The sequence below is a fragment of the Amphiura filiformis genome, chromosome 12 (genome assembly GCF_039555335.1).
Source record: "Amphiura filiformis chromosome 12, Afil_fr2py, whole genome shotgun sequence".
Taxonomy (NCBI): Eukaryota; Metazoa; Echinodermata; class Ophiuroidea; order Amphilepidida; family Amphiuridae; genus Amphiura; species Amphiura filiformis.
In genome coordinates, this window is record NC_092639.1 from 63,111,234 (window position 1) to 63,136,502 (window position 25,269).

The 25,269-nt window shown below is 36.3% G+C and overlaps 1 protein-coding gene across 1 annotated transcript; it reads right to left on the minus strand.

The window, feature by feature from the left end:
• Positions 1-23,641, minus strand: LOC140166558 (uncharacterized). The gene is made up of 14 exons (XM_072190051.1): positions 23,452-23,641; positions 14,486-15,039; positions 13,921-14,016; positions 13,562-13,773; positions 12,653-13,403; positions 11,041-11,751; positions 10,030-10,220; positions 9,698-9,896; positions 8,785-8,952; positions 8,519-8,574; positions 8,049-8,141; positions 5,643-7,565; positions 3,913-4,008; positions 1-548 (listed from the first exon to the last, which is right to left on the minus strand). Exons 2-14 carry the CDS (start codon positions 15,021-15,023, stop codon positions 438-440), a joined length of 5,145 nt encoding a protein of 1,714 aa, XP_072046152.1. The 5' UTR covers positions 15,024-15,039; positions 23,452-23,641; the 3' UTR covers positions 1-437.
• Between the last annotated feature and the right edge of the window lie 1,628 nt (positions 23,642-25,269).

The following is a 25,269-nucleotide window of genomic DNA, read 5'->3' on the forward strand; positions in this document are numbered from 1 at the left end:
TACCTGAATGGTTATGGAACAAAGGTGTGTAGCATGCACGCAGCATGCGGATACTAAACCAAAAAGCAAACTCTTGATCAAAGTGGACCAACGAGATACTTTATAGCCTTAATTCCAATTCCAAAAACCTCCAACTCTCTTGCCCGTTGTAATGTATGGCTCCTTGTGCTGGTCTCATCATAGTGCTGCAACACTCAAGTCGGGTACAGGACTATAATATTCCGAAGTTTTTTTGTTCTGAATGGCGTTGTTTCGCAAGGGTTTTGCTCCTAAGGTACTTCATTTCGAAGTGTTTTTGAACTGAACGGTCATTTTTACGAAAGCTTGCTTCTTATTCCGAAGGGGAATTTTTTCTAACAGTGTGTCTTTGCTCCGAAAGGTTTCCCCCGAAAAGTCATTAATTCAAAATCTTTCGGAATATCGCCCAACCCCGTTAATTAACGGCAGGGCATGGGTATACAGCAGCATATCACGTGGAGGCATAAATTCCAAAGCGCTTCTTGACATTCTTCATTTCCTCTTCTTGCCTCTTCTCTTCTATGTGCGTGCTGTTATTGAAAGAAAACAAAATGTATACATAAATTAAGGTGTCCTTGGTAAATTCCTTTGAGGAAATCTCTTTTATCAGTGAATAAAATTTCCAATTCTTGTGCAGTTAAAGCATTTTTGTCAATGCAAAATGCAAAATCAATGCATAAATGTTCTCGGTACTTTTATTTGCATTTGAATTTTGTCTTAAAACTTGATTAATGAACAACTTCTCATATATGTGGCTGGACGCGGCGAATGAGCCGTAAACTCGGCAAACTTCATTTCGAGCTACAGGTGAAAATATATGCAAATCTCATATTTTGGCGAAGTTGAGATTTTTGCAGATTTGAAATGTTTAAGCTTTCTTCTAAACACATACAAAGTTTTATTTTAAAGAAATAAGTGGAAATATGAAATAATCTACATTTTCTGAGGCCCGTCTGATGAAAAAAATAGATAAAACAAACATACAACAGTGCTTAATTAACAGCTCAATAAATATGCAAAACAATAAAATATCAGTCTCAATCTTGTTTTATTATTGTAATAATACTCATAACGTGTCTTTGTAAAATTTGAAGCAATTAGGATGTAAGGAACATACTGGTTACTATGCAAATATGCTGGTTTTCATTTCGAAAATGGTCATTTTACTTCCCTAACTTTGAACGCGTTTTTCTCGGTTTCGCGTTTTGATTCATGACAACCTATAACAAGCCATAACTTCGCTTCTGATTGTCATATGAAGTTCATTGAGGTATCATTTTAATCCCTGAAACATGCTCTTTGCAAATATGTAAAAAGGTAAAAATGACTAGAGGGGGACTTTACGGCTTATTCGAGGTGTCCAGGCACATATGGTAGTTAATTATGCGCAAATAATAAAACAAATTAGAGAGCAACAATACCATAGTTAGATTTAACCGTTAACATTTTGTACTGACATCATGTGTATAGGTAAAGGTAAATGAGTCGAACCTGTATTTTTTACATGACGGTGTGCCCAACTCGTTTTTGTTAGCGATTAGGCCAGACTCCACCGTGAAATGTTGCTGGGGGTCGCCATACTTCATCTACAGCAAGTCTATTACCTTCCCAGCATTTAAGAATGCTTGTACCCATTTATTTACATGGGTGGCGAGGAGTAATCGAGATAAAAGTGCACGACTCAAGGGTACAACACGATGGCGTTGCCGGAGCTCGAACACCCAACCTTCCGATTATGAGTCTTAGCCTGTTCCGCTCGGCCACCGTGCTCACTCGAAACTGTATGGCTTACTTCCCGTGCTCACTCTAAAGTTTATGGCTAAGTTTAATGTTTCTCTACATCCTTTTGTTGTTCTTTGTGACGAACGCCGAAACAATAGGTGTTTTATCCAATATGTGTACCAACACAGCCCCGCAGGGAATTTCATAGATCGTCTCCGCCTTATGTTGAGGGAGAAATTTGTCCTTGGGATATTACGAATTGTGCGATGTGGTTTCATCGCAGAAACTTGCTCAGTACGGCCCTCTATATAGCGAACTACAACTATGTCTGTTGAACTTTCACCGCCATCTTTTTGCTTTGAAGTAAACCATTTTTTAGGATTTTACTTTTTGATTGACCAATCGAGATATTCGCAACAAGATAACGCTTCGCTAATATTGCTCTCCTCTTTTTGTTTGTCCGCTTCCTCAGTTTCTAAAGCATCACTCCTTGATGGTGGATTTTTCTGTAGATGCTAAGTTTTATTTTGCCATTTTCAAGCTAAATTTGCCTAAAAATGTTAAATTTGTTCATAATGCGCGCGAAACGAGCAAAAAAACCCAATTTATTGGATAATTACTAAAAAAAGGATATCATTGGGTGTAAGCTGACGAAAAAGGGTTCATTGGGCGGCAGATTTGCTGAAAAAGGGGTCTAGGCGTTCGCCTCAAAGAATAGGCCTACCACTAAAAGGAGGTGGAGAAATTTGATACTAAGCCATGACACACGTGCAGCCAAAAAATATAATACAGACATTTACAAGTCAGTTTCACCGACCATGTTGCCTCTACAAATTATTTAAATCAATTAGACTCAAAAGTTTTCAACAGAGAAGGTGACAAGACCACTATACTCGTAGATGACCACTGGAAAGAAACCATCATGATGCATCGAAAAAGACACTCTGAATGAGGACGCGGGGATCTATTCACTTCTTAATACTTTTGACCAACTCATCACGCCCTCTACAGCGGGTCATGTCGCCCTTAAAAGAAAACAGTCAGATGTGATGGGCTGCCAGTCTGATGAAACCACTAGTGTAGTGGTGCAACGTCATTAAAAGATGAGTCTAACACCTTTATTTTACTAAAATTATGCGCATTATGACACCTCATTAATTTTGTTGCAATGGTCACAATATTGCTGTCGCAGCATACATTTAAATGAAAATAACCCAAGGTATGAAAAACCCTAATGCCTTATATTCAGCATCCATGGACAATATTGTGCTCGGTTCTCATTGCATAATTATTGATTTTGTTTCGTGAATTTGGAGGTCAAAAATAGTGATAATAAATAAAAATTGTCATTATTCACATCAGTGGTCATTTTTTACATGACAAGTTCACTATTTGAATAAGGTCACATGAGGTGGAATACCAAGAGTTACATCTGTTGGTATCTGCCAATCAGAAAATTTTGGAATCAAACTTTACCACTGAAATGACAACTTGAAGGTCATGTATGCCAACCTATAGGCCATAGGACCTTGTTGGTGTGAAAAAATATTGAAAGCTTCATAACATTAAATGAAGTGTCAAAATGCATCAAAAAGCGCAGAAATATATTCTGTTTCGAATGCATGTCCCATATTTAGCATGCTATAAACCGTTTTGAAATAATGATGATTCATTAAGAGGGTAGTTACTTTTTTCATGTTTTAAAGCAATATTATAACATTTCTGTAAAAATAGATTAGTATTTATTTTCCATAAAATGTTAGCTTTTACTGTCAGATATGTCCCCTTTTAATTTTGAGCCGAACAAGTGAGGTAAAGCATAGAAAATTGGAATTTACTACTAGCGCCCATGCATATTACTCCCGCAGTTGTAATACGGTACGATCCTCGGTGTGTGTGCGTGTCTGTGTATCCCGCACGCCGTGTACGTACTGTGCATACGTGTTCGACTAATATTTCCATCGTAATAATAAAACGCCGGTTCCATCGTTTTATTCAAAATCTCGGATTTTGACAAAACTACAGCACCTAAAGTCTTGATTTTTGCAGAGTACCTTTATTGACTAAAGTACATTACAATCGTGTAAAAACAGAATTTAAAAAAAAATTGAGGGCGTTCTGTTCAGCAAATGTTATAATATGACTTTAATAACTAGAAACTACATAAATTACCTCAAGTATTTCTGGATCTGCTCCAGCCTCTATCAACAATCTGAATACTGTCTCATATTGGTTACGTTTGCCTGTATCGACGATCTGTTCCTGACCCTATTAATGACAAACATGTTAATGCATTTATATTGTGTTCATTTTAGATTTTACTTTTATAAACAAGTGGGGAAAAAAGAAATCTTCGTATCTTTTATAACCTTAGGGACCTTTTTAGTCAGCAGGGCGGTACACTTATCCTGGAAGATAGGGATATCTTATGTCAGAACCATGGATGGTCCCCCTTCTCTTTCGACAGTTTGTCAACTTTGAAGTACGAAGTAAAGTACGCAGTTTCTGCGCGTCGTAATGTCAAAAGAATTAACACACTGCTAGGCGCACACAAATACATGAAAGTCTTAATACGCGACACACGATACCCTTACGCAAAATGTGCGTACCTTACTTCGTTATTTAAAGTGGACTGGAATAGCTCTGGCACTAAACGTACACAAGGGGTGACTCATCTTATACACATGACTAACAGCTTTACGTAACTAAGTAAAGTCTAGTCTATCCTCCACATTGAATGGTAGACTGCACATACGCCCAAATATGGACAGATATGGGAGCTGTTTTTGCTGTTATCTGTCATTTACATATCAGGGAGGTACGAACATTTGCAGATGCCCCACATACTCAGTTTTTAGCCTACATGTAATGTATGCATTATTCTTGATTGACAGCAAGTACAAAAATATCCGTCAAGTTGTTTAGCTTTAATGCCCTTGGGAAGAGAGCGGTCTACAAGTGAGTGATAGTCACTAAAAGTTGCATTCGATACACACAGGGAATTTTGCAGGCCATGCCGTGCCCTACTTACTAAAACACAAAAGTGCGAATATTTCCAAATATCTAAATTAGCTAAAAATTTAGGACACGTTACACAACTACATTTCCTAGAATTATTTTTTACACAGTGACGTTAACTAGGAAATGCCATATACCTCTAACATATACTGTTTGTAGAGGTCACACCTCAATGTTGAGATAACTGTCTATTGTGTATAGGAAAATGAACAGTTACTGCAGTATGCCAGACGTCGCACATACGCTACCTTAATCTGCACATGCTCAACAGTGTATGGGGTGAGAAGATATTCTACGACCGCTCGGTCATCTCACATTCCCTTAAAGCATTCAGGGAAAAGGACATTTATTTTTAAGGACAAATCTGAATGGGGAACTATTGCATGATATACCCCTTCGTGTGTGCTTTTTATGGGAAAAGGCGATGTTAGGTTTTTATGGATTTTTTAAAACCAAAAGCCTATTATCTTGAAAGTTCGGGTGCATTATTGTATCTTGGATGTTTAGTGAGGATTAAAATCTTGGATTGTAATTCATTCATGCATATAAAACATTAATGACTTTTGAATAACAAGCCGACGGTGTTTACCAATTATATATATGTATGCCTAATGCAATGTTGATGGTAATCGGATATATCCTAATCATTTACATGTGAACAAAGTGATTTTCGACCCATTGACGTAAAACTACTGCCCTTTTGATAATTTAGCTTATTTTCTTACATTTTGTCACCTCATATTTTTAGAAAATATATATTTACAATACTAGTGTGTAATAAATATTGGAAATAGCTGTTCTAAACTCCGATAAATTGAACTTTAAAATTGGGTAAAGTTCATTTTGGGACCATTCTGTATAATTAACAACAAACTCTTCTTTACCTGAATTGCGAGATGAAGTGGTGTATGTCGACGTCGCATCGTTTGGGCATTGACATTGGCTCCAGCATCAAGCAATATCTTGCAGACTTTATCGTGACCATATTGTGCTGCTTCATGTAATGCTGTTTTCCTAACTCTCTCTACACCTGCTTCTGCGTTGACATTAGCATCTGCTGAAAGTAAAATCCGACAAATGGCATCATGACCTCTCTGTGCAGCTATTATCAGTGGAGTTATTTTCTGGTTTTGGCGCGTTCTTGCATTGGCCTCAGCTCCAGCGCGAAGTAAGATTTTACATACATTAACGTGACCTTGATGTGCAGCTTGATGTAACGCCGTCCTTTCATCTTCTTCTATGGGAGCCTTTTCATTAACAATAGCTCCTGCTTCAAGTAGAATCCGACACACGGCATCATGGCCATTTTGAGCAGCTATCAAAAGATTCATCTTATTTATCTTTGCTCCAGCATAAAGTAATATGCTGCAGACTTCGTCGTGGCCATCCTGTACAGCTACATATAATGGTGTTATTGAATCCATCTCTACACCTGCTCGTATATTAACAGTAGCACCTGCTTTAAGTAAACTTTGGCACACGATACCGTGACCTTCCTGGGCAGCTAACCAAAGTGGAGTTACCTCCTGGCCCGATCGTGTCATTGCGTTGACATTAGCTCCAGCATCAAGCAATAGCTTGCAGACGTTATTGTGGCCATTTTGTGCCGCTTCATGCAAGGCCATTTTCTCATCCTTTTCTATGCTCGCCATTTTATTAACAATAGCCCCTGCTTCAAGTAGAATCCGACACGCGGAATCATGACCATTTTGAGCAGCTATCCATAAAGGGGTTATTCCATGTCTAAGTCGAGTCTTCGCATTGTTCTTTGCTCCAGCATCCAGTAATATTCTGCAGACATCATCGTGGCCATCCTGTGCAGCTAGATGTAATGGTGTTTTGAAATCCATCTCTACACCTGCTTGTGCGTTAACAATAGCACCTGCTTTAAGTAAATTCTGGCACACGGTACCGTGACCATGATAGGAAGCTGTCATAAGTGGGGTTACCCCTTGGCCCAATATTGTTTTGGCGTTTACATTAGCCCCAGCATCAATTAGCAGCTTGCAAAAGTTATTGTGACCATGCTTTGCGGCTTGATGCAATGCTGTTCTCCTAATCATCTCTACGCTTGCTCTCGCGTTAACAAGAGCCCCTGCTCCAAGTAAGATATGGCCCACGATATCGTGACCATTCTGGGCAGCTAACCAGAGTGGGGTTAGCTCGTGGCCTTTTCGTGTTCTTGCGTTGACTTGCGCTCCAGCATCAAGCAACTTCTTGCAAATGGTATCACTGCCTGCCTGTGCAGCTTCATGTAATGGTGTTGTCTCATCCACACCTGCTTGCATTTTAACCTCAGCTCCGGCATCAAGCAATATTTTACAGACAGTATCGTGCCCATTCTGCGCAGCTTTCCACAATGGTGTTATTTTGAGTCCATGTGATGTTTCATTGACATCAGCTCCAGCATTAAGCAACAATTCGCAGATGTTATCATGACCATTCTCTGCTGCCTGATGTAATGCGGAAGTCCCATTCATATCTATACCTGACATTTCAGGTCTAGCATCAACGATAGCACCTGCTTCAAGTAGCACCTGACACACATTACCATGGCCGTTCTGAGCAGCAAGCCATAGTGGAGTTACTTCATGCCCCTGTTTGGTTATTGCATTGACTTCAGCTCCATTGTCAAGTAGCACCTTGCAGGCATTATCATGACCACTCATCGCAGCTTGGTGTAATGGCGTTCTTTCATCAAGCTCAGTACCTGCTCTTCTGTTACCGTTAGCACCTGCTCCAAGTAATAACTGACAAACAGCAGAATGTCCATTCAAAGAAGCTTCGTGAAGAGGAGTAAAACCGAACTGGACAAATCAGAAACAATCAAAAGCGGATATATACAATATATGCATGGATTACCTTTTGTCAATCTTTATTGATTGAATTTATTTTTAGTATTTTCTACTTAATTATTTGTTTATGTATTAATGTAGTTAATCTATATAATGAAGGCAGCAGAAAGCTAAATAGCTAATTTAATGTCAGTGTGTACGTCTCAGGTTTCACTTTTTAAATGCATGACTGTGAACATATCTTGTAACAACGTGGGTGCAGTGGCGGTGATTTTTTTGGGAGGGGGCATGGGAGGGGCAAAATCAGTACATTTTACGCAAATGTGATGCAAAATATGAACATTTTCGTAATGTTGGGTTTTACTGGGAAAAACTGGGGGAACGAATTCTGATTGGGGCAGTTGTCTGGGATAGATGCCCCATGTCCCCTCCCGTGGCGCCGCCACTATATTGAGGCATTATATTGAAGATTTAGAATGCATATCTTTTATTTACCCTGTGGGAGCAATTGACATCTATGCCCTCCTCTAATAAGGACTTGCAAGTGTCGTAACCACCGACAGAAGCCGCAAAACAAAGATCACGTATCTGACATTTGGGAAACACAAAATATTAAAAATGAAATCAATAATAATAACTTTTGTATTTTAAAGAATCATTAGGATACAAAAAATGTAACATTTCTCAGCCATTTTGAGTGAGACGGTCTACATTAAAATTTATAATCGAATGCCTCCGGTGAAGGTCGCTTCAAAAACACTTCATTATTGAAATTAGACACCCTTGCCTAACAACATTAGGAGTAGTAACACCGTTTCTAACACGGGTCGAAGGACGATTCGATTAATAACATGATGATATTTTAGACAACCAAGAGAGATCCTCGGTTGTTTCATATTTCAGATTAACGTAAGATAACGAAAACTATTGAATAATAAGTAGTCTACAGAGAGCGTAAAGAATACCTGTTCATCACGTGATCGCAATATATCATCTTTGTCGTCACCTCGCACATCTGTTTCTATAATGAAAAAAAAGTTTTCTTGTAATATGAAATATAACAATATATTGGAATTTTAATTGAATTTAATCTTACTAAAAATAAAAATAAGTGATCAGGCGGATGGGATTGTATTTTAAAAAAGTATCTCCTGAATTACCGGGGCTATTCTTTTCTTAAGACGAAATTTATAAAATACTTACTTTGACGCGTGAAAAGAGTATTACTTACGACGTTTCTGTTGAGCAGCCCGTATCGTTGCCAATATATCAGATTTGTCAATACAGTTTGATATATCAACGTTCAGTCTTGCGGCGATACCCTTTAGTTTTATGGCCATACTATCCGAAATTCTGTTTACTCCAGCGACTTCTCCTGGCACCTGTTGATATTTACGTTCTGCAAAAATGTTAGGGAGAAGTTTAATAAGAATCTGTTGACACTTCCATCAACCAAAAAAATTTATTACACCGCTAGATACTTTGACTCATTTGGTACCTCATTGATTCTACATAGATGTTATGGCTGCCTTCGCAAACCAATCAGTGTATCGGTCTTTGAGACTTTGACGACGGAAACACAAACTTTATCGGGTAAGAATGGTAAGGAGAATAATTATAAGGTGCAATAGTACAGATTCGTACGTATCAACAATTTATGACCTACACACCTTGTTTATAAAAATACTGGCTGCAACATACACTGTAAATTAAACATATTGCTAATACTGAAATAATTGAATGAAGCAACTACCTGAAAACAGATACCTTATCTTTAAAAGATCTGTGCTGAAAACGACACCTGCGAATGTACCTGCTTAACACATAATATTACATAAGATAGAGTACCGACTCGTTCAATAAAACGAGTAGATTAATTGAGTCATCGTCAATACACAGTGCTCCAGGCGCATTGGGGTTCGGGTCATGGTGAGAGGATGGTGGATTTTAGCTCTGAGTATTTAGAAGCGGACTTTAAAGAGAACTGACGGGGTCACAGTAGATATATGTATTGCTCCGTTACCCATGTACGGAATTGAGACTGTGGGAAAGACTACATTGCGGATATGAGCATTTCTTGTGCGTTCTTTCGCTTTCACTGATTTACTATATGTTTTCTTATCACGAAAAACGAAAGGATATACCAGCTTTTATAGCTCCTTGAGCCTCAGCTTCCACACGTCTGATTTCGCCCGTTGGCGCTGTTGTGTTTGGTTTTATTAAGGTAGACGTAGTATCAATATTGTTGGATAATGCCACTGATGTAGAAGAAGATTCAAAGGAAATTCTGTCTGTCTCATCAGTAGAGGAAGATACGGTCTGTCCAGATACGGCATCATTTTTCTAAAGAAAAAAAGAAAAGATATAATCGATGAAATACTTTTGCCAAATAACGGAGTAGAGAGTAAAATATCAACAACAGTGAGATTACACTTGAAAATTGTGGTCAATGTTATACAATTAAAACGAATCTTACCTCTGTTGCAAGTATATCTATCCCAAGGCTATGGTCCTGCTTTTGAATATCTGTTCCTGGGCTACGGTCCCGTGTTACAGTCTGCAGAGGATTACTTTCTATTTCAGATGTCACCGAATGGTGTTTATTTGTCCCCAGTGTATCATGTAGCTCCGATAAGTCATCCTTATCCTCCAATAAGCCACGTTTATCTAGATAATAGAACATTACCAAAAATTAAATTCTATGCCATATGACATGAACTTTCACTTGAAAAAGGGTGACCCGTTCTTTAAAAAGTCAGACGAAACTGGGCGCCGACATATTGCTTATTTAAATTAGATCTGCATTAGAGAATGAATTTGGAGAAAACCTTGTGATAATTACAAACACTCGCTGAGCAGCAAGACCTTCCCTCTAAGCTTTTAATGCGATAAGCTGATTATCTATTGGTTTTCATGAATTGGAAGACATTCTTTGATGTATTACTGAACTCAATCATCTGAAATTGTTGAAGCGTGAGCCACCCAGGCTGGTGGCTCAGCATAGTATTTTAATAACAGAAGGTTTTTCTCCTAATTCGTTTCCTAATGGATATTCTGATTTGTCTCTGAATCAAGGAATTTGAAAGGTTTCTTTTAAACTAACGCAGTAATTCTAATTTGTGGAATCTTATTTTAGCACTCTGTAACCAATAACATGTACATGCCGAGTTCCGTCTGATTTTGAACTGGTAACAAACATTGTGTTTGCAAGAACACTTTGTATTTCAAAACTGAATTAAATAAAGTCTGTGATATCTCCTACGAATTTGTGTTTTTACGTGAAATTTCACATGTTCCATAGTGCATAAATCCAGTGTCGAGTTCAGTGATCTTGAAGAATGTACTTGCACGAACGTCACTTTTCTGTTATACCCTCACAGCGCACCAGTACAGTTTTAATAAATCGATACGTTATTAGCTGCTATACTAATCAGACTAGTTACTTTAGTTTCAAAATAATATATGAAGTTGCCGAACTTAGCCCTACCTGCTCGATCTTTCATCTGAAAAGAGGTATTCTCAAGTTTCCCTTTACTTAGTTTTACATATTCTTTCATCTGAATCATATCCATCTGAACAGCATCATCCGCTTGAACCACAACTTTTTTCGCTGGAATCACTGTTCTGATTAACCATAAACATCTTCTTAGATTTTCACAGTCTTCAAACTCGTAGATTACTCCCATATATGCAGATAGGAACTCATTGCAGCATAATGCTAATCCAGGGAACGCAATGGATCTTAGATCTTGTCGATCTGCAGACCTCAGTGTCGTATGCAACGCAGTTCTAAACTTTGAGGGGCCTTCATCCAACCGAACCTCAACGTGGAATAGTCTTTTGTTCTGCCCTATGTTCCCTGCAGACGTACAGACCACACCTCGATTCACATAAAGCCCGCCTTTTGCTTTTTCTTGGGCATATTCTTGTCGAACAAGGTCTCCAGCCGCGTCCAATAATCCATCAACATCATCTGCGCCAGGGTAGATAAATCTCACCAACGAGTCAGTCTCTTCATGAGTGATATCACCTTCTTGTAACTGTATGTGAACATAACGTCCAAATGTATCCATTATTTTTCTTTCGTCCTTTTTCGCTGTTGTGGTTGCGTCAGTTGATGCAGACGCAGCATTAATATTGTCAGATGGTGTAGAGACAGACACAAACTCATCGGTATCCTCTAAAGAGGCACGTTCATCTGTAATTATAATAAATAATTAACAAAAAGATAATTATGCATTACGTTTATGATCAGACAAAGTCTGTATTTACAACAACATTTTGTGTTTCCATCATTAAGGCAGGTTGGAGGGGACCATGACCTGGCGGTGTTTGCATTCAAATATTGAGACAAGTAAAGGTGACACACAAGGGGAATGATATCGGTTCTATAAAGGAGATGCCGAGCTGTAATAAGGGGTGTAATATCCACCCAATGTGCAGAAATGTTTTCAGGAGGGAAAACTTAACAACATTCGGGCCTAAAAATGTAATGAAAATATGTGTATCTTCAATACGAAAGTTCAAATTTTTTAAATGATCGTAGGCTTTTCCCCCCAGCTACATACTCTTTAGTACATAAAAAGAAGGTTTATTTCAAACTCTAATAGTGACCCGCAGGTCAAATTGCTAGATTTTATATTAAACACACTCAGGCACAATGCAATTTGCAGGTAGCAGCTTAAACATCAAACCCCACCCCAATCAACCGTAGGCAATGAGGATAAAGTGCCTTGCCCAGGGACACAACACGTTGACGCTAGTGGGGTTCGAACTCGCAACTTACGGATTATGAGTCGAGCGCCTTATCCACTCGGCCACACGTGCTCCACTACATATCATTAGATTTATAAATTTACTTCGAGGACTGTTAAATATGAAAAATATCAATTTTGAATTTTTAATAATTTGTATTATATCGCGAATATCAAAATATCAATATTATTTGATATCAGAAGGACATCCCTGGTATTTAGAATGCGATTCGATATGGCCGATGTGCTCTCATGTCCCAGAAAAAATACTATGCAACCGTTGCTATCCGAACGCTATAACTTAAGTCATGGGTTTCAATGTTATGTTGCCAAAGGTATGCCTACCTTGTTGATCTCTATTCTGGAAATACAAATGCTCCATTTTCCTCTTATTTATGTGTACATATTTCGTCATCTGAGTCATCTCTAGGTCTCTTTCTGCTGGAATCACCGTTTTGATTAACCGTAAATATCTTGGATTTTCGCATTCTTCAAACTCGTAGACTACTTCCATAAAAGATGATAAAAACTCATCAGGGCATAATGCTAATCCAGGGAATGCAATGGATCTTAGATATTGTTCATTTGCAGACCGTAGTGTCGTATGCAAAGCAGTTCTAAACTTTTCGAGGTCTTCATCCAGCCGAACCTCTACGTGGAATAGTCTTTTGATTTGCCCTATGTTCCCTGCAGACGAACAGACGACACCTCGATTCACATACAGTCCGCCTCTTGCTTTTTCTTGAGCATATTCTTGTCGGACAAGGTCCCCAGCCGCGTCCAATAATCCATCAACATCATCTACTCCAGGGTAGATAAATCTCACCAACGACTCGGTGTCTTCATCAGTGATATCACCTTCTTTTATCTGTATGTGAACATGACGTCCAATTGCATACATTGTGCTATTTTCCTCCTTTTTTGCTGTTGTGTTTGGTTGTATCAAAGAAACATTATTGGTTGCGTCAGTTGATGAAGACGCATCATTAATATTGTCAGATAATACCACTGGTTGAGATTCAAGAAAAATTATGTCTGTCTGGTCAAATGTAGAGGAAGATATGGTAGTCACCTGCTCTGATATGGAATTACTTTCCTGAAGAATGAGAAAAAAATCATATAATCCATGAAGTACTTACTGTTACCGAATAACGCCAGAGAAAGTAAAATATCAAACAGGGTTAGATTATACTAAGCATTTGTTGTTTCGGATAAAAACTGTGGTAGATGTAATAAAATTCAAACGAATCTGACCTCCGTCGCAATCGTATTTGTTCCTGGGCTACTGTCCCGCTTTCGTATATCTGCTCCTTGGTTACGTTCCTGCTTCGGTGTCTGTAAAGAATGAGTTTCTATTTCAGAACCCACCACGTGGTATTTATTTGCAAAAGATGCAACTGTTCCCTGTGCATCTTGTAGCTCCGACAACTCATCCGTATTCTCCAACACCAAAGGGGCACGTTCATCTATATAATAGATCATTACCAACAATATGTATGCATTACTATATGAACATCAGTTTTAATAAAAATAAAATGATATGTTATTAAATGCACTAATTGTTTTAGTTTGAAACGCATTCCTTTCAATAATATGTTGCAGGACACGCCTACCTTGGTGTTTATTTGCAAAAGATGCAACTGTTCCCTGTGCATCGTGTAGCTCCGACAACTCATCCGTATTCTCCAACTCCAAAGGGGCACGTTCATCTACATAATAGATCATTACCAACAACTATTTATGTATTACGATAAGAACTTTCATTTAAATTTTTCATCAATATTTGCAAGAACATGTTGTGTTTCTACCCTCCTTAAAGTAAAAGGAGTAATCAATGACATTTGAATTATTCGGCGAATTTGTGCTTTTAAGTGAACATGGTGAACGTAAAATGTTCCTTAAGTGCAACAATATAAGTGTTGAGTGCAAATAATAATAATAATATTAATAATAATAATAATAATAATAATAATAATAATAATAATAATAATAATAATAATAATAATAATAATAATAATAATAATAATAATAATAATAATAATAATAATAATAATAATAATAATAATAATAATAATGTACGAACGGAATTATCCATCATAATAAAATGATATGTTATTAACTGCACTAATTACTTTTGAAACGCAATCCTACCAATATTATGTTGCAGGGCACGCCTACCTTGATTATCTCTATTATGGAAATACGAATTCTCCATTTTCTGTTTACTTATGTCTATATATTTCGTCATCTGAATCATCTCCACTGCTCTTTCTGCTGGAATCACGGTTTTGATTAAATGTAAACATCTTGGATCTTCACAGTCTTCAAAGTCGTAGATTACTCCCATAAATGCTGATAAAAACTTATCAGGGCATAATGGTAATCCAGGGAATGCAATGGATCTTAGATCTTGTTCATCTGCAGACATTAATGTCGTATGCAAAGCAGTTGTAAACTTTACGGGGCTTTTATCTAGCCGAACCTCTATGTGGAATAATCTTTTGGTTTTTCCTATGTTCCCTGCAGAAGTGCAGATGACACCACCTCTTGCTTTTTCTTGAACATATTCATGTCGGACAAGGTCCCCAGCCGCATCCAATAATCCATCAAGGTCATCTGCGCCAGGGTAGATAAATCTCACAAAGGACTCGGTGTCTACATTAGTGATATCGCCTTCTTGTATTTGTATGTGAACATGACGTCCAAATGCATCCATTCTTGAATTCGTTTGTCTTGAAAAAAAGAAGATGGGAACAAGTAAGTAAGTACGTAAGTCAGTAAGTAAGTAAGTAAGTACGTAAGTAAGTAAGTAAGTAAGTAAGTGAGTAAGTAAGTAAGTAAGTAAGTAAGTAAGTAAGTAAGTAAGTAAGTAAGTAAGTAAGTAAGTAAGTAAGTAAGTAAGTATTAAAGTAAGTAAGTAAATAAATAAGTAAAGTAATAAAATAAGTACTGCTGTAGTCCAATACCTACGTTTGGAAATCGCAATCTCTCTATTAATAATAATTTTATTCTTCTATAGCACTTTACAAACGAATCTCAATGCGCTTTACAAAGCATACATACAAGCATAAACACATGGCAGCAATATTTAAATAAACAGAATTAAGATACGAACCAACATTTTAAAATTGACCAAGGTAAAAAAGTTGAGGTATATTGCACAGTTACACATATGTGTGAGAGAGCACATCAAAGGCGAGCATAGCAAAGACATTTTAATGTTAAAACATGTGACATATACAACACTAAAACATGCAAAAACAAAAAGCAAAAAGAACACATGATGCATACTTCACACAAGAAGCAAAACAAATAAGCTGCACACTCAGAAACAATATTGAATACATGAATCCAAAACCCACCCAATTCCATGGGAAGTGATTTTGAGAAGAAAAACCCGTGTATCATTTTAATTCCTTCAGTTAGATTTACCTGGTCAATATGGTAAGTTGCACGTGCAAATGGGTGGGTTAAACTGTATTAGATATGACGATTAGCATTTCAGATACTTCGTGGGGTTCATTTTAAATTCTGGAGTTGGGTGGTTTTTTTAATCATATACTAAGACAATAATGTTGGAATGAGATTACCACTAGTAAGATAATACAACATAAAGCACACAGTTATGTATAATGTTGATAAGCATTCTGCCACACACTCTCCTTGATTAAACCCTTTTTTTTTCAAGAGTCACTCTCCAGCAATGAATGTGTTACAAATGGACTTTTATACATACTGGATTTCAATCAATGTGTTACAAGACTCAAATCATGGACTTGGGTTGATTCTTTCATACATCCTATTTTTCACATGCTCAATAGACACAGTGGATGAATTTGAGTTGTTTTTTCATACATATGAAAGACCTATGTATAGCAACACTTTCCCATGCTTAACTCAATTTGGCCAAAGTATGGACTTGGGTTGCTTTTGTATTCATATATTCAATTATAAAATTGGAAATGTGAAATAGGCACCAATGCAAAAGTCAAGAACTGGAAGATATACAATGCATATTGCACAGAAATGGAGCAATTTTCTTTATCTGAATCAATATATTATTGAAAAATAACACTTTGGTGTTTTGCAAAAGTGCATTCTACAAATCATATACTTTGAAAACTTGCTTAAAATATTGTTGTTAATGAGTTATGTACGTTTTACAAAAGTGTTGTTATTTCAGCCCTCTTTACAACATAACTCAAGAATCACAGGACCTACAAAAGTATATCTCTGATATTTGAATTCTTCTACACCCTCACTATGAATTGAGCAATGCAATTCCTGCTAAAGCTCACTAACATTCACTAGATGCTGTGAACTACTTTTTTTCTGCTGCTTCGACCAACAATACATCGTATACCCTTAAAGCACAAATGAACAATGCAAGCAATGAAATACGCATAGCAGTGCTTTTACAGAGAAATTTATCAATTATAAACTGATTTTCAAAGTGCTTTTATACAAAACAAACATGAACAGAAAATAAAAATTCCCTTTAAAGGGAAAGCCAGCTTCAATGCAGAAGATGCCTTGTAATTAGTTTGGGTGGTGGCATTTTTAGGATCACTCTTTTTTATGATCCATCATGTTTCATGACAGTCCACATAATCCATCAATGATGAGAACATGCACACAGAAACAGCAAACCAAACAACTCCTATAACTTCCTGTCAATTAATTACTCCAAATTGTTCTGTCTTTTTGTCTTTTCTGCATGCCTTTTAGGCTACCCTTAGCTCATTATTAATATAAAGAAATGCAGTTTTTAGTTAATTGGCTAAAAACTGCCATCCTACTTATACATGCACATTAATTTTATATTAATTCGCAATTTATACTTAATATAGCACATTATAAAATGTATAAAGACTGATATTGTTCAATTATAATAGGCCTACATGTATATAAATTATACCCATATCAAAAATAGGCCCTGAAATTGCATCGAATTTTTCCCGTTGAAAAGACAAAACTGATGTTTAAGATATAAATTATTTCATAAATGACATTTTGAGTCATTTTATCCATAAAACGATACAGGATATAGGATATTTTTACTTTGACTTTTACGTCCATAAAGGTTTTAATCATGTTATCAATACACTCACATCTCATTCTGTGCTGATCTCCAGGAGGTCTGCAAATGTAAATCTAAGAACGCCTGATAACAAGGATTCTAAAATTTTCTTTCGTTGATATGCTGTGGAAACTATTATAGGCCTGGCATGAACTTTTAATGTCATATTTCCTTCAAACCATAACTTTTGAAATTCTCACTCGTTTTCATTCGTTGAAACGGCAAAACATACTTTCTTTTTCGTACAAATCCAATAACAGGTCTATTATATATTTTCACCATAAAAAGTTCCGCAAAGTAATTCAAACCAATGCTAGTACCCCGTAATCTCTTTAGCAAACAAAGACGATCTCCGAATTAGATAGCCAGCTAACGCTGGCGATAACGCTGGCGAAAAAGGCATGGCAACAATATTAACGGGAATATTAAATACAAACCAACATTCTAAAGGTAAAAGGTTGATGTATAATGCACAGTTTTAAAGACGTGTATGGCAAGCTAAGCGGCTCAGAACGTGGGACTAGCTACGCGCAGCTTCTTTCTCGTTACGTGCAGCTTATTAACCAATCAGATTCGCGGTTTTAAACACGTGGAGCTGATGTAAACATCCTCTCTCACAAATATTACGTTGTTAATTTTTGTAAATGAAAATATCTGTAGTATATCAGCAAAAAATGGTATAGGTGCTATTAAAGTAATATCTGAACAGAATGATGATTGTTCTATATTTAGGGGCTATCATTTTCTTCGGAAGGGATCCCAAATATAGGGGTCATACTTTTTGGAAAGAAAAATAAGGGGAGGGGGTCATAAATTGATAATGACAAAATGTAGGGAGTCACAAGATGACTACAGATAGTGTGTTTATTGTATTCAAAAGACTGATTTCAATACAATTTTAGCCTGTCTAGGGGTACGGTGTATCGGTGGTGGGTGTCGGGGGTCATAACATTTTGATGCCGAAATAGTGAGGGCCGCAATTTATTGACGCCGACTTTTGTAAATTTAGGACCCCCCGTTCCGAAAAAATTGATACCCATTTTAGTCTCTCCATATTTACACAGTGGCATGTGATATCGCTTTCCCTGCAATATCTTTACACAGCGCTTTACATCAGTAGTTGTTGTTGTTTGACCTTCATATCCCCTGCACCGCTAATACAGCCCGAGTATAAAGTTACTTGCTATTAAACACGGTGTAAACTTGGAAACACTAAATAAATATGCTTTGTGTCATTTTAGCCAGGCATTAGCAACATGTTCTCTTGACACGTGCTGTGATTTGGCCTCCTTTACCCGTTCGTTATCTATGCTAATTCCGTAAATTAATTACAAGATAATAATTGTGAAAGAGGATACCTATAACTATACTACGCGCAGCTAACGACCCAACCACGTGATTAAATTTGACTATTTTGATTGGTCAAACAGCTGCTCGTAACGAGAAAGAAGCTACGCGTAGCTGTTCCACGCTTTTGGCCCCCTTGGCTTGCCATAGACGTGCGAGAGTGCACGTCAGTGGCGAGCAAAAAAGGACAGTAACATGTGAAATATACAGCAACGAAAATACATAAACAATTTATTGCAAGTGTTTTAGTCCCGGGTTTTAGTATGGGCTTGGAAATCTTTGTGAATGTTAGAATATTCATTTTCTTCTATTCTAGGCTAAAACTCGTTTCAAATCGGATGTTTAGAATTTTGGGACAAAATTTTATGACGTTTTTATAAAGTCGATTAATAGGGTACATAAGGTTTGAAAAACGTTCGGTAATCCTTGAGTTTAATCATTTCTATATTTCATTTTTTTTTTGGTAGCAATTTTTGGTAGTCATATATTGCCTTATGTAAAATATCAAAATGTCCTTCTTCAATTTTATAAATTCAACAATCACGCATCTTATCAACCCAAAGTCTATTATATCTACCAAAATCTAGTATATCTACCAAATTATTCGGGATTTTTGTTGAATATTCCCCTAATATATCCCCATTTTCGTTCCTTTGTTCAAGTTCTCAAGCTTGAATAGAATTGACGTCACCTTCAACCCACTCACATAGCAAGGCATTTGTTGATAACAAAGGATATGGCGAGTTTATTGAACTTTTGTGTTCACGAACTTTACCACGTTCTTGATCTTAAGGGTACACGAGGTCTTGTTGGTCGAAGCAGCCAAAAACTCGATGTTCATTATCTAAATCAATATATATTATTGAACCATAACACTTTCATGTTTTGTACAGAGCCCCTGAAGTGATATGTTAAAATATTTTTTTGGATGTTAAAAATTATAATGATATCTCGAGATAATGAAATTATTTCGAGATAATAAATTTATCCCGAGATAATATTATTATCCCGGGATAATAAAATTATCCCGAAATCTTTTTCTACTACGGGATGTATACATAGCAAGATAAGTGACTCAGCTGAGTTCAAGGACAATATGTTAAAGGACAATATGTGACTCCTCGCCACAACTGAGCCCGGATGTCGCCAATCATCATTTTTGAGATATTCAACCAAAATATTCTGCTTGAAATTAGCTTTAAAATGATGTATATCATGTCTATAGTACTTGACATTTAAGTAGTGAAAAATCAATAAAACAGTCAATAAATCCTTTCTTTCCTATTGTTTATTGTTAAGTTCGATGGAGCATATCTCAATAGTGGCACTGGCGACATCCGGGCTCAATTGTGGCGAGGAGTCACATATGTTAAAAATATTTTTTTTGGATGTAAGAAATAATTTTTGGGGAAATCAAATTTATCCCGAGATAAGATGTCGAGATTATAAAATGATCTCGAGACAATAAAATTATCTCGAGATAATCGCACGCGCTGTGGAGTTATTGCATTTAGCTCGAGAGCCGATAGGCTCGAGAGCTAAATGTAATAACTCCATGGCAAGTGCGATTATCTTGACGAATGCATTTGCACGAGTACATTATCCGTCATATACTTTGAGTGTATTAAAATAATAGGCAATATTAATTGCTGCATTCATTATATTAGTTTGAATATTAGGGAAAATATCTTAAATTTTAAAAACACCGTCAGGACATTGCCCAGATAGCATTTAACTGGTCAAGAAAATCAATCACTGTGTAAGTTAGCTATCAATGGTATCGATTGCGCCATACGTCATACTTTAGTAACTTATTCACGCATGGTTTGTAACCAATTGACTTTATGTTGTGATCATTTAATATCGTGGTTTCGAACAGAGAGAGCACTGAACCAGTTGATCGATTTTGACGTCCCACTAGTACTACGGTGAATGGAGATGAGAGAATAAACGTATATATATATCAATATCAACTGGACTTTATATTAAAACACACGACTGTGGAATTGTACAATTTGTTCAGCATTATCATGATTATAAAGCATGATCATTATAATATGCGCTGGTGTGTGATTCCCTGACGTGTTTATGTTATTTTAGATATAGGCCTACATGTATTTCATTTGTAAAATGCTGAATATTTTGTAATGGTGTCATCTTGTATAATTATGGCTCACCTGTTTTTAGCCCTTATTAATAGAAGCTCGATTATTCTCATTTGATGTTTGATTTATTTGAGTTAATTAATCATAATTTATGGCAATGATAGTTGCAAGATAGAACACAGTGTGTAACCTATGATTTACTTCGTGCGCATGAAAAAATACCATAACCTATAACTATTTTAACACCACTGAATGTATATTCTTACTTTCAACGTATATATATCGAACAGACAGGTTATATAGTTATGTGAAAGTAGTATTTCTAGCATTTGAGCGTGCACGTATTATCTAAAATCTATTGTTTAGCGTGCGGGTTTTAGATAATGTATTGTTTAGCGTGCAGGTTTATATAATTTGGGAAATGAAGGGTAGTTCGCGAAAATAATGCACGGGAGAAGAATACATAACGATGAATAGAAACGGGCACTAGAAATATATCTCGAGATAATAAAATTATCCCGGGATAATATCTCGAGATAATACAATTATTCCGAGATAATATCTCGAGATAATAAAATTATCCCGAGATAATAAGATTATCTCGAGATCATATATCGAGATATTAAATTATCTATAATATTTCGAGATAATAATATTATGTATTATATATCGAGATAATAAAATTATCCCGGGATAATAAAATTATCCCGGGAAATATTTTTATGGAAATTAAAATTATCCCTCGATTTAATCAAATTATCTCGAGATAATAAAATTGTCATTTGATAAATAATAGCTCCTTCATTATTGGACCGATTATGACAAAACTTGAACAAAAACTCATTGATAGAGGTTTATTTAATTATTTATTACTACTACTACTATTATTATTATTATTATTATTATTATTATTATTATTATTATTATTATTATTATTATTATTAATGGAGTTTTCTAGGTTTTGTCCACTTTAGTTATTATACTTTAGTTTTTAAGGTGTGTATATAGGTTTCTATTAGCCTTTTCGAGATATGGATGACAAAAAAAGGATGGCGCTGCACGAAGCGGGTAAAGTATATTCAATTTGCCTGGTTTTACCAAGATTGAAGACTACCCTCCATTTGTGTACGCCACACTTCGAAACGGCTAATTATGTCACCATTGATGACATAGAACGTATCAAATTTTGCCTTGCTACGGTTGCATATTTGAGCCACATTTATCGCTTAAGTTTCGGCATGGCCATGGGTAGTCCCCTCAAGCCCCGCGATTGTAATCTACAGAAAGAAAACACACAATGATCAATATCTTCAGTTTTCCTCCCCTCCCGCTATCCCTACATCAAACGTTATAAGTAGTCAGAACTCCTTACTATTACTGAACATTTTCCTCATAACTGTTGTTGATAACCTGTATCATCAGCGGTAAACAGAAGATCATCACAACAACATCAGTGTTGAAAAAGAAGTCTGCAAGACTTCGAAACGTCCACAGTGAGTACTGTTTTATTGGACTAGAAGTATGAAATCTCTTCATTTATTTAGTCAGAACTCCTTTAGACCGGAGTGATGCTTTAGTAACTGAGGTAGCGTACAAACAAAAAGTAGAATAGAACAATATTCGCGAAGCGCTATCTTGTCATTGCGGATATAAGACAGCGCTACTCCTAAAACGCCAGTAACAGAGCTACTCCTAAGTTTACTTTAAAGCAAAAAGCTGACGGTGAAAACTTAAGCGGCATGGCTGTAATTCTCTCTATATAGAGAGGCCTTACTGAGCGAGTTTATTGAGTTTTCCAAAAAATATGGCTTCTCTACTGAAATAAAACCACACTGCACAATACGTTCATTCAAAGGACAAACTTTCTCTCAACAAAAAGCAGAGAAGATCTAATAAATAACTTGCGTTGACTCTCGTGGTATATATATTTGAGAAACCGGCCGTTCTTTCGGCGTTCGTCTCAAAAAACACCAAGAAGAGGCGGAGAAACTTGAAACTAAGTTAGTCAATTTTAATTTTCATATACTTCAAAATTTCACCCTATAAATTCCATATAGTGTGAGACACTGTTTGAAAGTGTGTGTCATTGCATTCCCGGTGTCATTCATACAGCAGTAAAGCATTGCACCCAACTACTTAAGGGGGTACTACATCCCTCGATAAATTTGTGTCTATTTTTGCATTTTCTCAAAACTAATAACACAGTGGTAACAAAAGTTATGTATATTATAGGGCAAGGAATCCAATTACTACACTGGGATTTCAGTGACCCAAGACAAGCGGTTTGTTATTTATGATAAGAAATAAGGTACCGCTAGAATGTACCTCGTTTCCTATCATATATACTGAACCGCTTGTCTTGAGTCACTGACATTTCAGTGTAGCAATTGGATTCCTTGCCCCAATAACATATACTTAACTTTTGTTACCAGTGTGTTATTATTTTTCGAGAAAAATTAAAAAATAGTCACAAATTTACCACAGGTGTGTAGTACCCCCTTAAGTGACGTTTTCTTTATTTTACGATATCCCTGATTATACAGTATCTACTGTCAATCTATTTACAGTGTCGTGAGTCTTGGTTATTGCATATAAGATCACTGATCACTTACCTTTTCTGTGCAGCAAGCAAGCAATATTGCCAAAATACTTTGATTAAGAACAGGCAGTAAGACTTTTAGTGTTCATGAGATAAAACTGGTGTGCTTGAAGGCTGCAAAGTCGAATATCGTGATTGTATAACAGTCAACAGAATACCATACGCAACCAGTAATGGAGTCATTGTTCTAGGTCAAGTTCGGTGCTAAGTTTTTTCAGCAATAGAAAACAAACTACCACGGAATGCTATTCTTTTGTTGTACAAGGTCGTCTGCTGTTATCTGCTGCGAAATATTCTAATTCATTCGCAGGTTTGTCACGATAATCACCTACTCCCCATTCCAGAAAAAGACAGCACTAATTTTTTGGAAAAACAAAATATATTATCAAGTTCTGCCAAATGAAACATAGCTCAATCCTAATCATTCATTTAGTCCTCACTGGAGATAAAAGAAAAAGAGTAAAAAACATGTATTTTCGGCATGTTTTCTGACAATCGAGGCACAAAAATCAAAGACTTGGAACAAGTCTAAGCATTCAAAATCTTGAGTAAATGCCAAAATTTTGCTCTGATTTTCACTTTTTTGTGTTACTTTAATGGTTGCTTTAAGAAAGAAACATGCCTTTTCCAAAAATTAGAGTGCATGAACTGACATTAGTCTTAGTACAAGTCTGTGGGCTTAATTGTCACAGCTTACGAAAAACACCCTAAAAACACATGCATGTTTTTGGCCCTTATCTCCACAAATTGACCAAATATTAAAATTAGACTTTTATTGCTAGTTAGAACTAACTAAAGGATTAGGATTTAGCTTTGTTTCATTTGGCAAAACCGAATAATATGTTTTAATCTAAAAAAAAAATAGTGCTGCCTTTTTCTGGAATGGGGAATAGTATATAACAATGTGTAGAAACTTTTGCTAGAGGCAGAATACACACCACAGAATTACCAAAGCATTGAATGTTCACACTTGTTTTATTAAGGTTTGTAAATCTAAATTCTCATAGTTTCCTCATAATATAATGTAAAACCAAAGAAATTAGATTTACAACTCCTATAAAACAAAGTCAAACCTAAGAATAACGTTTTTCTATATGCTTATTTTCAATTCTCAAATTTTTCCTCATAATACAATGTAAAACAAAAGAAATAGATTTACAACTCCTAATAAAACAAAGTCAAATAGTCAACTCTAGTAGCAAGGGGTTTTGAAAAATGGACGAGTTCAACACCCATGTCTACCAATATTTGTTACCATGAGGTGTTAGCATAGACCCTCTAGATCACTGCTTGGGGGTAGTAGATTTTTGCTAGAGGTCACGAAAGGTCACACAGGGGTAAATGTATATCAAATTACTCGTCTGCTGACAAGGAGTAAGAAAATGTATAGTTTGTGCTATCTACGACCTGTCGGTACCTACAGAAACCTAATTTTTAGGTTAAATGACTTTGGAAAAAAATGGCTTCTCGTGAAAAGTGTAGGCCACTGAGTCTAATAACAATCTATTTGATACAAACATGTGACCTTTGGATGATCTTCGATGACCTTAAAATGACCTCAATCATTTCAACATATCAATATCACATACACTGTATACTACTTTTGATCCAAATTGAATAAACTTTGGAATTTCAATCCTTTTGACCTTTGATTGACCTCTGGTGACTTTGAAATGATTTATCATATTTTGAACCATATCAAGATTACATAAACTAATTTTCGTTCAAATTGGACAAACCTTAGAATGTTACCCTTCTAGAGCCCTTTTGGCATTATTCTCATGATCACGGCACTAAATATGCATCAAATATTGAATTTTGAAGTGATTTT

Coding starts and splice junctions, on each gene's coding strand:
- LOC140166558 (XM_072190051.1), bottom strand. CDS start 15,023: ATGGATGCATTTGGACGTCATGTTCACATACAAATACAAGAAGGCGAT. Junction 13,774..13,920: donor TTTTGCAAATAAACACCAAG/GTAGGCGTGTCC, acceptor TCTATTATATAG/ATGAACGTGCCCCTTTGGTG. Junction 11,752..12,652: donor CCAGAATAGAGATCAACAAG/GTAGGCATACCT, acceptor TTATAATTACAG/ATGAACGTGCCTCTTTAGAG.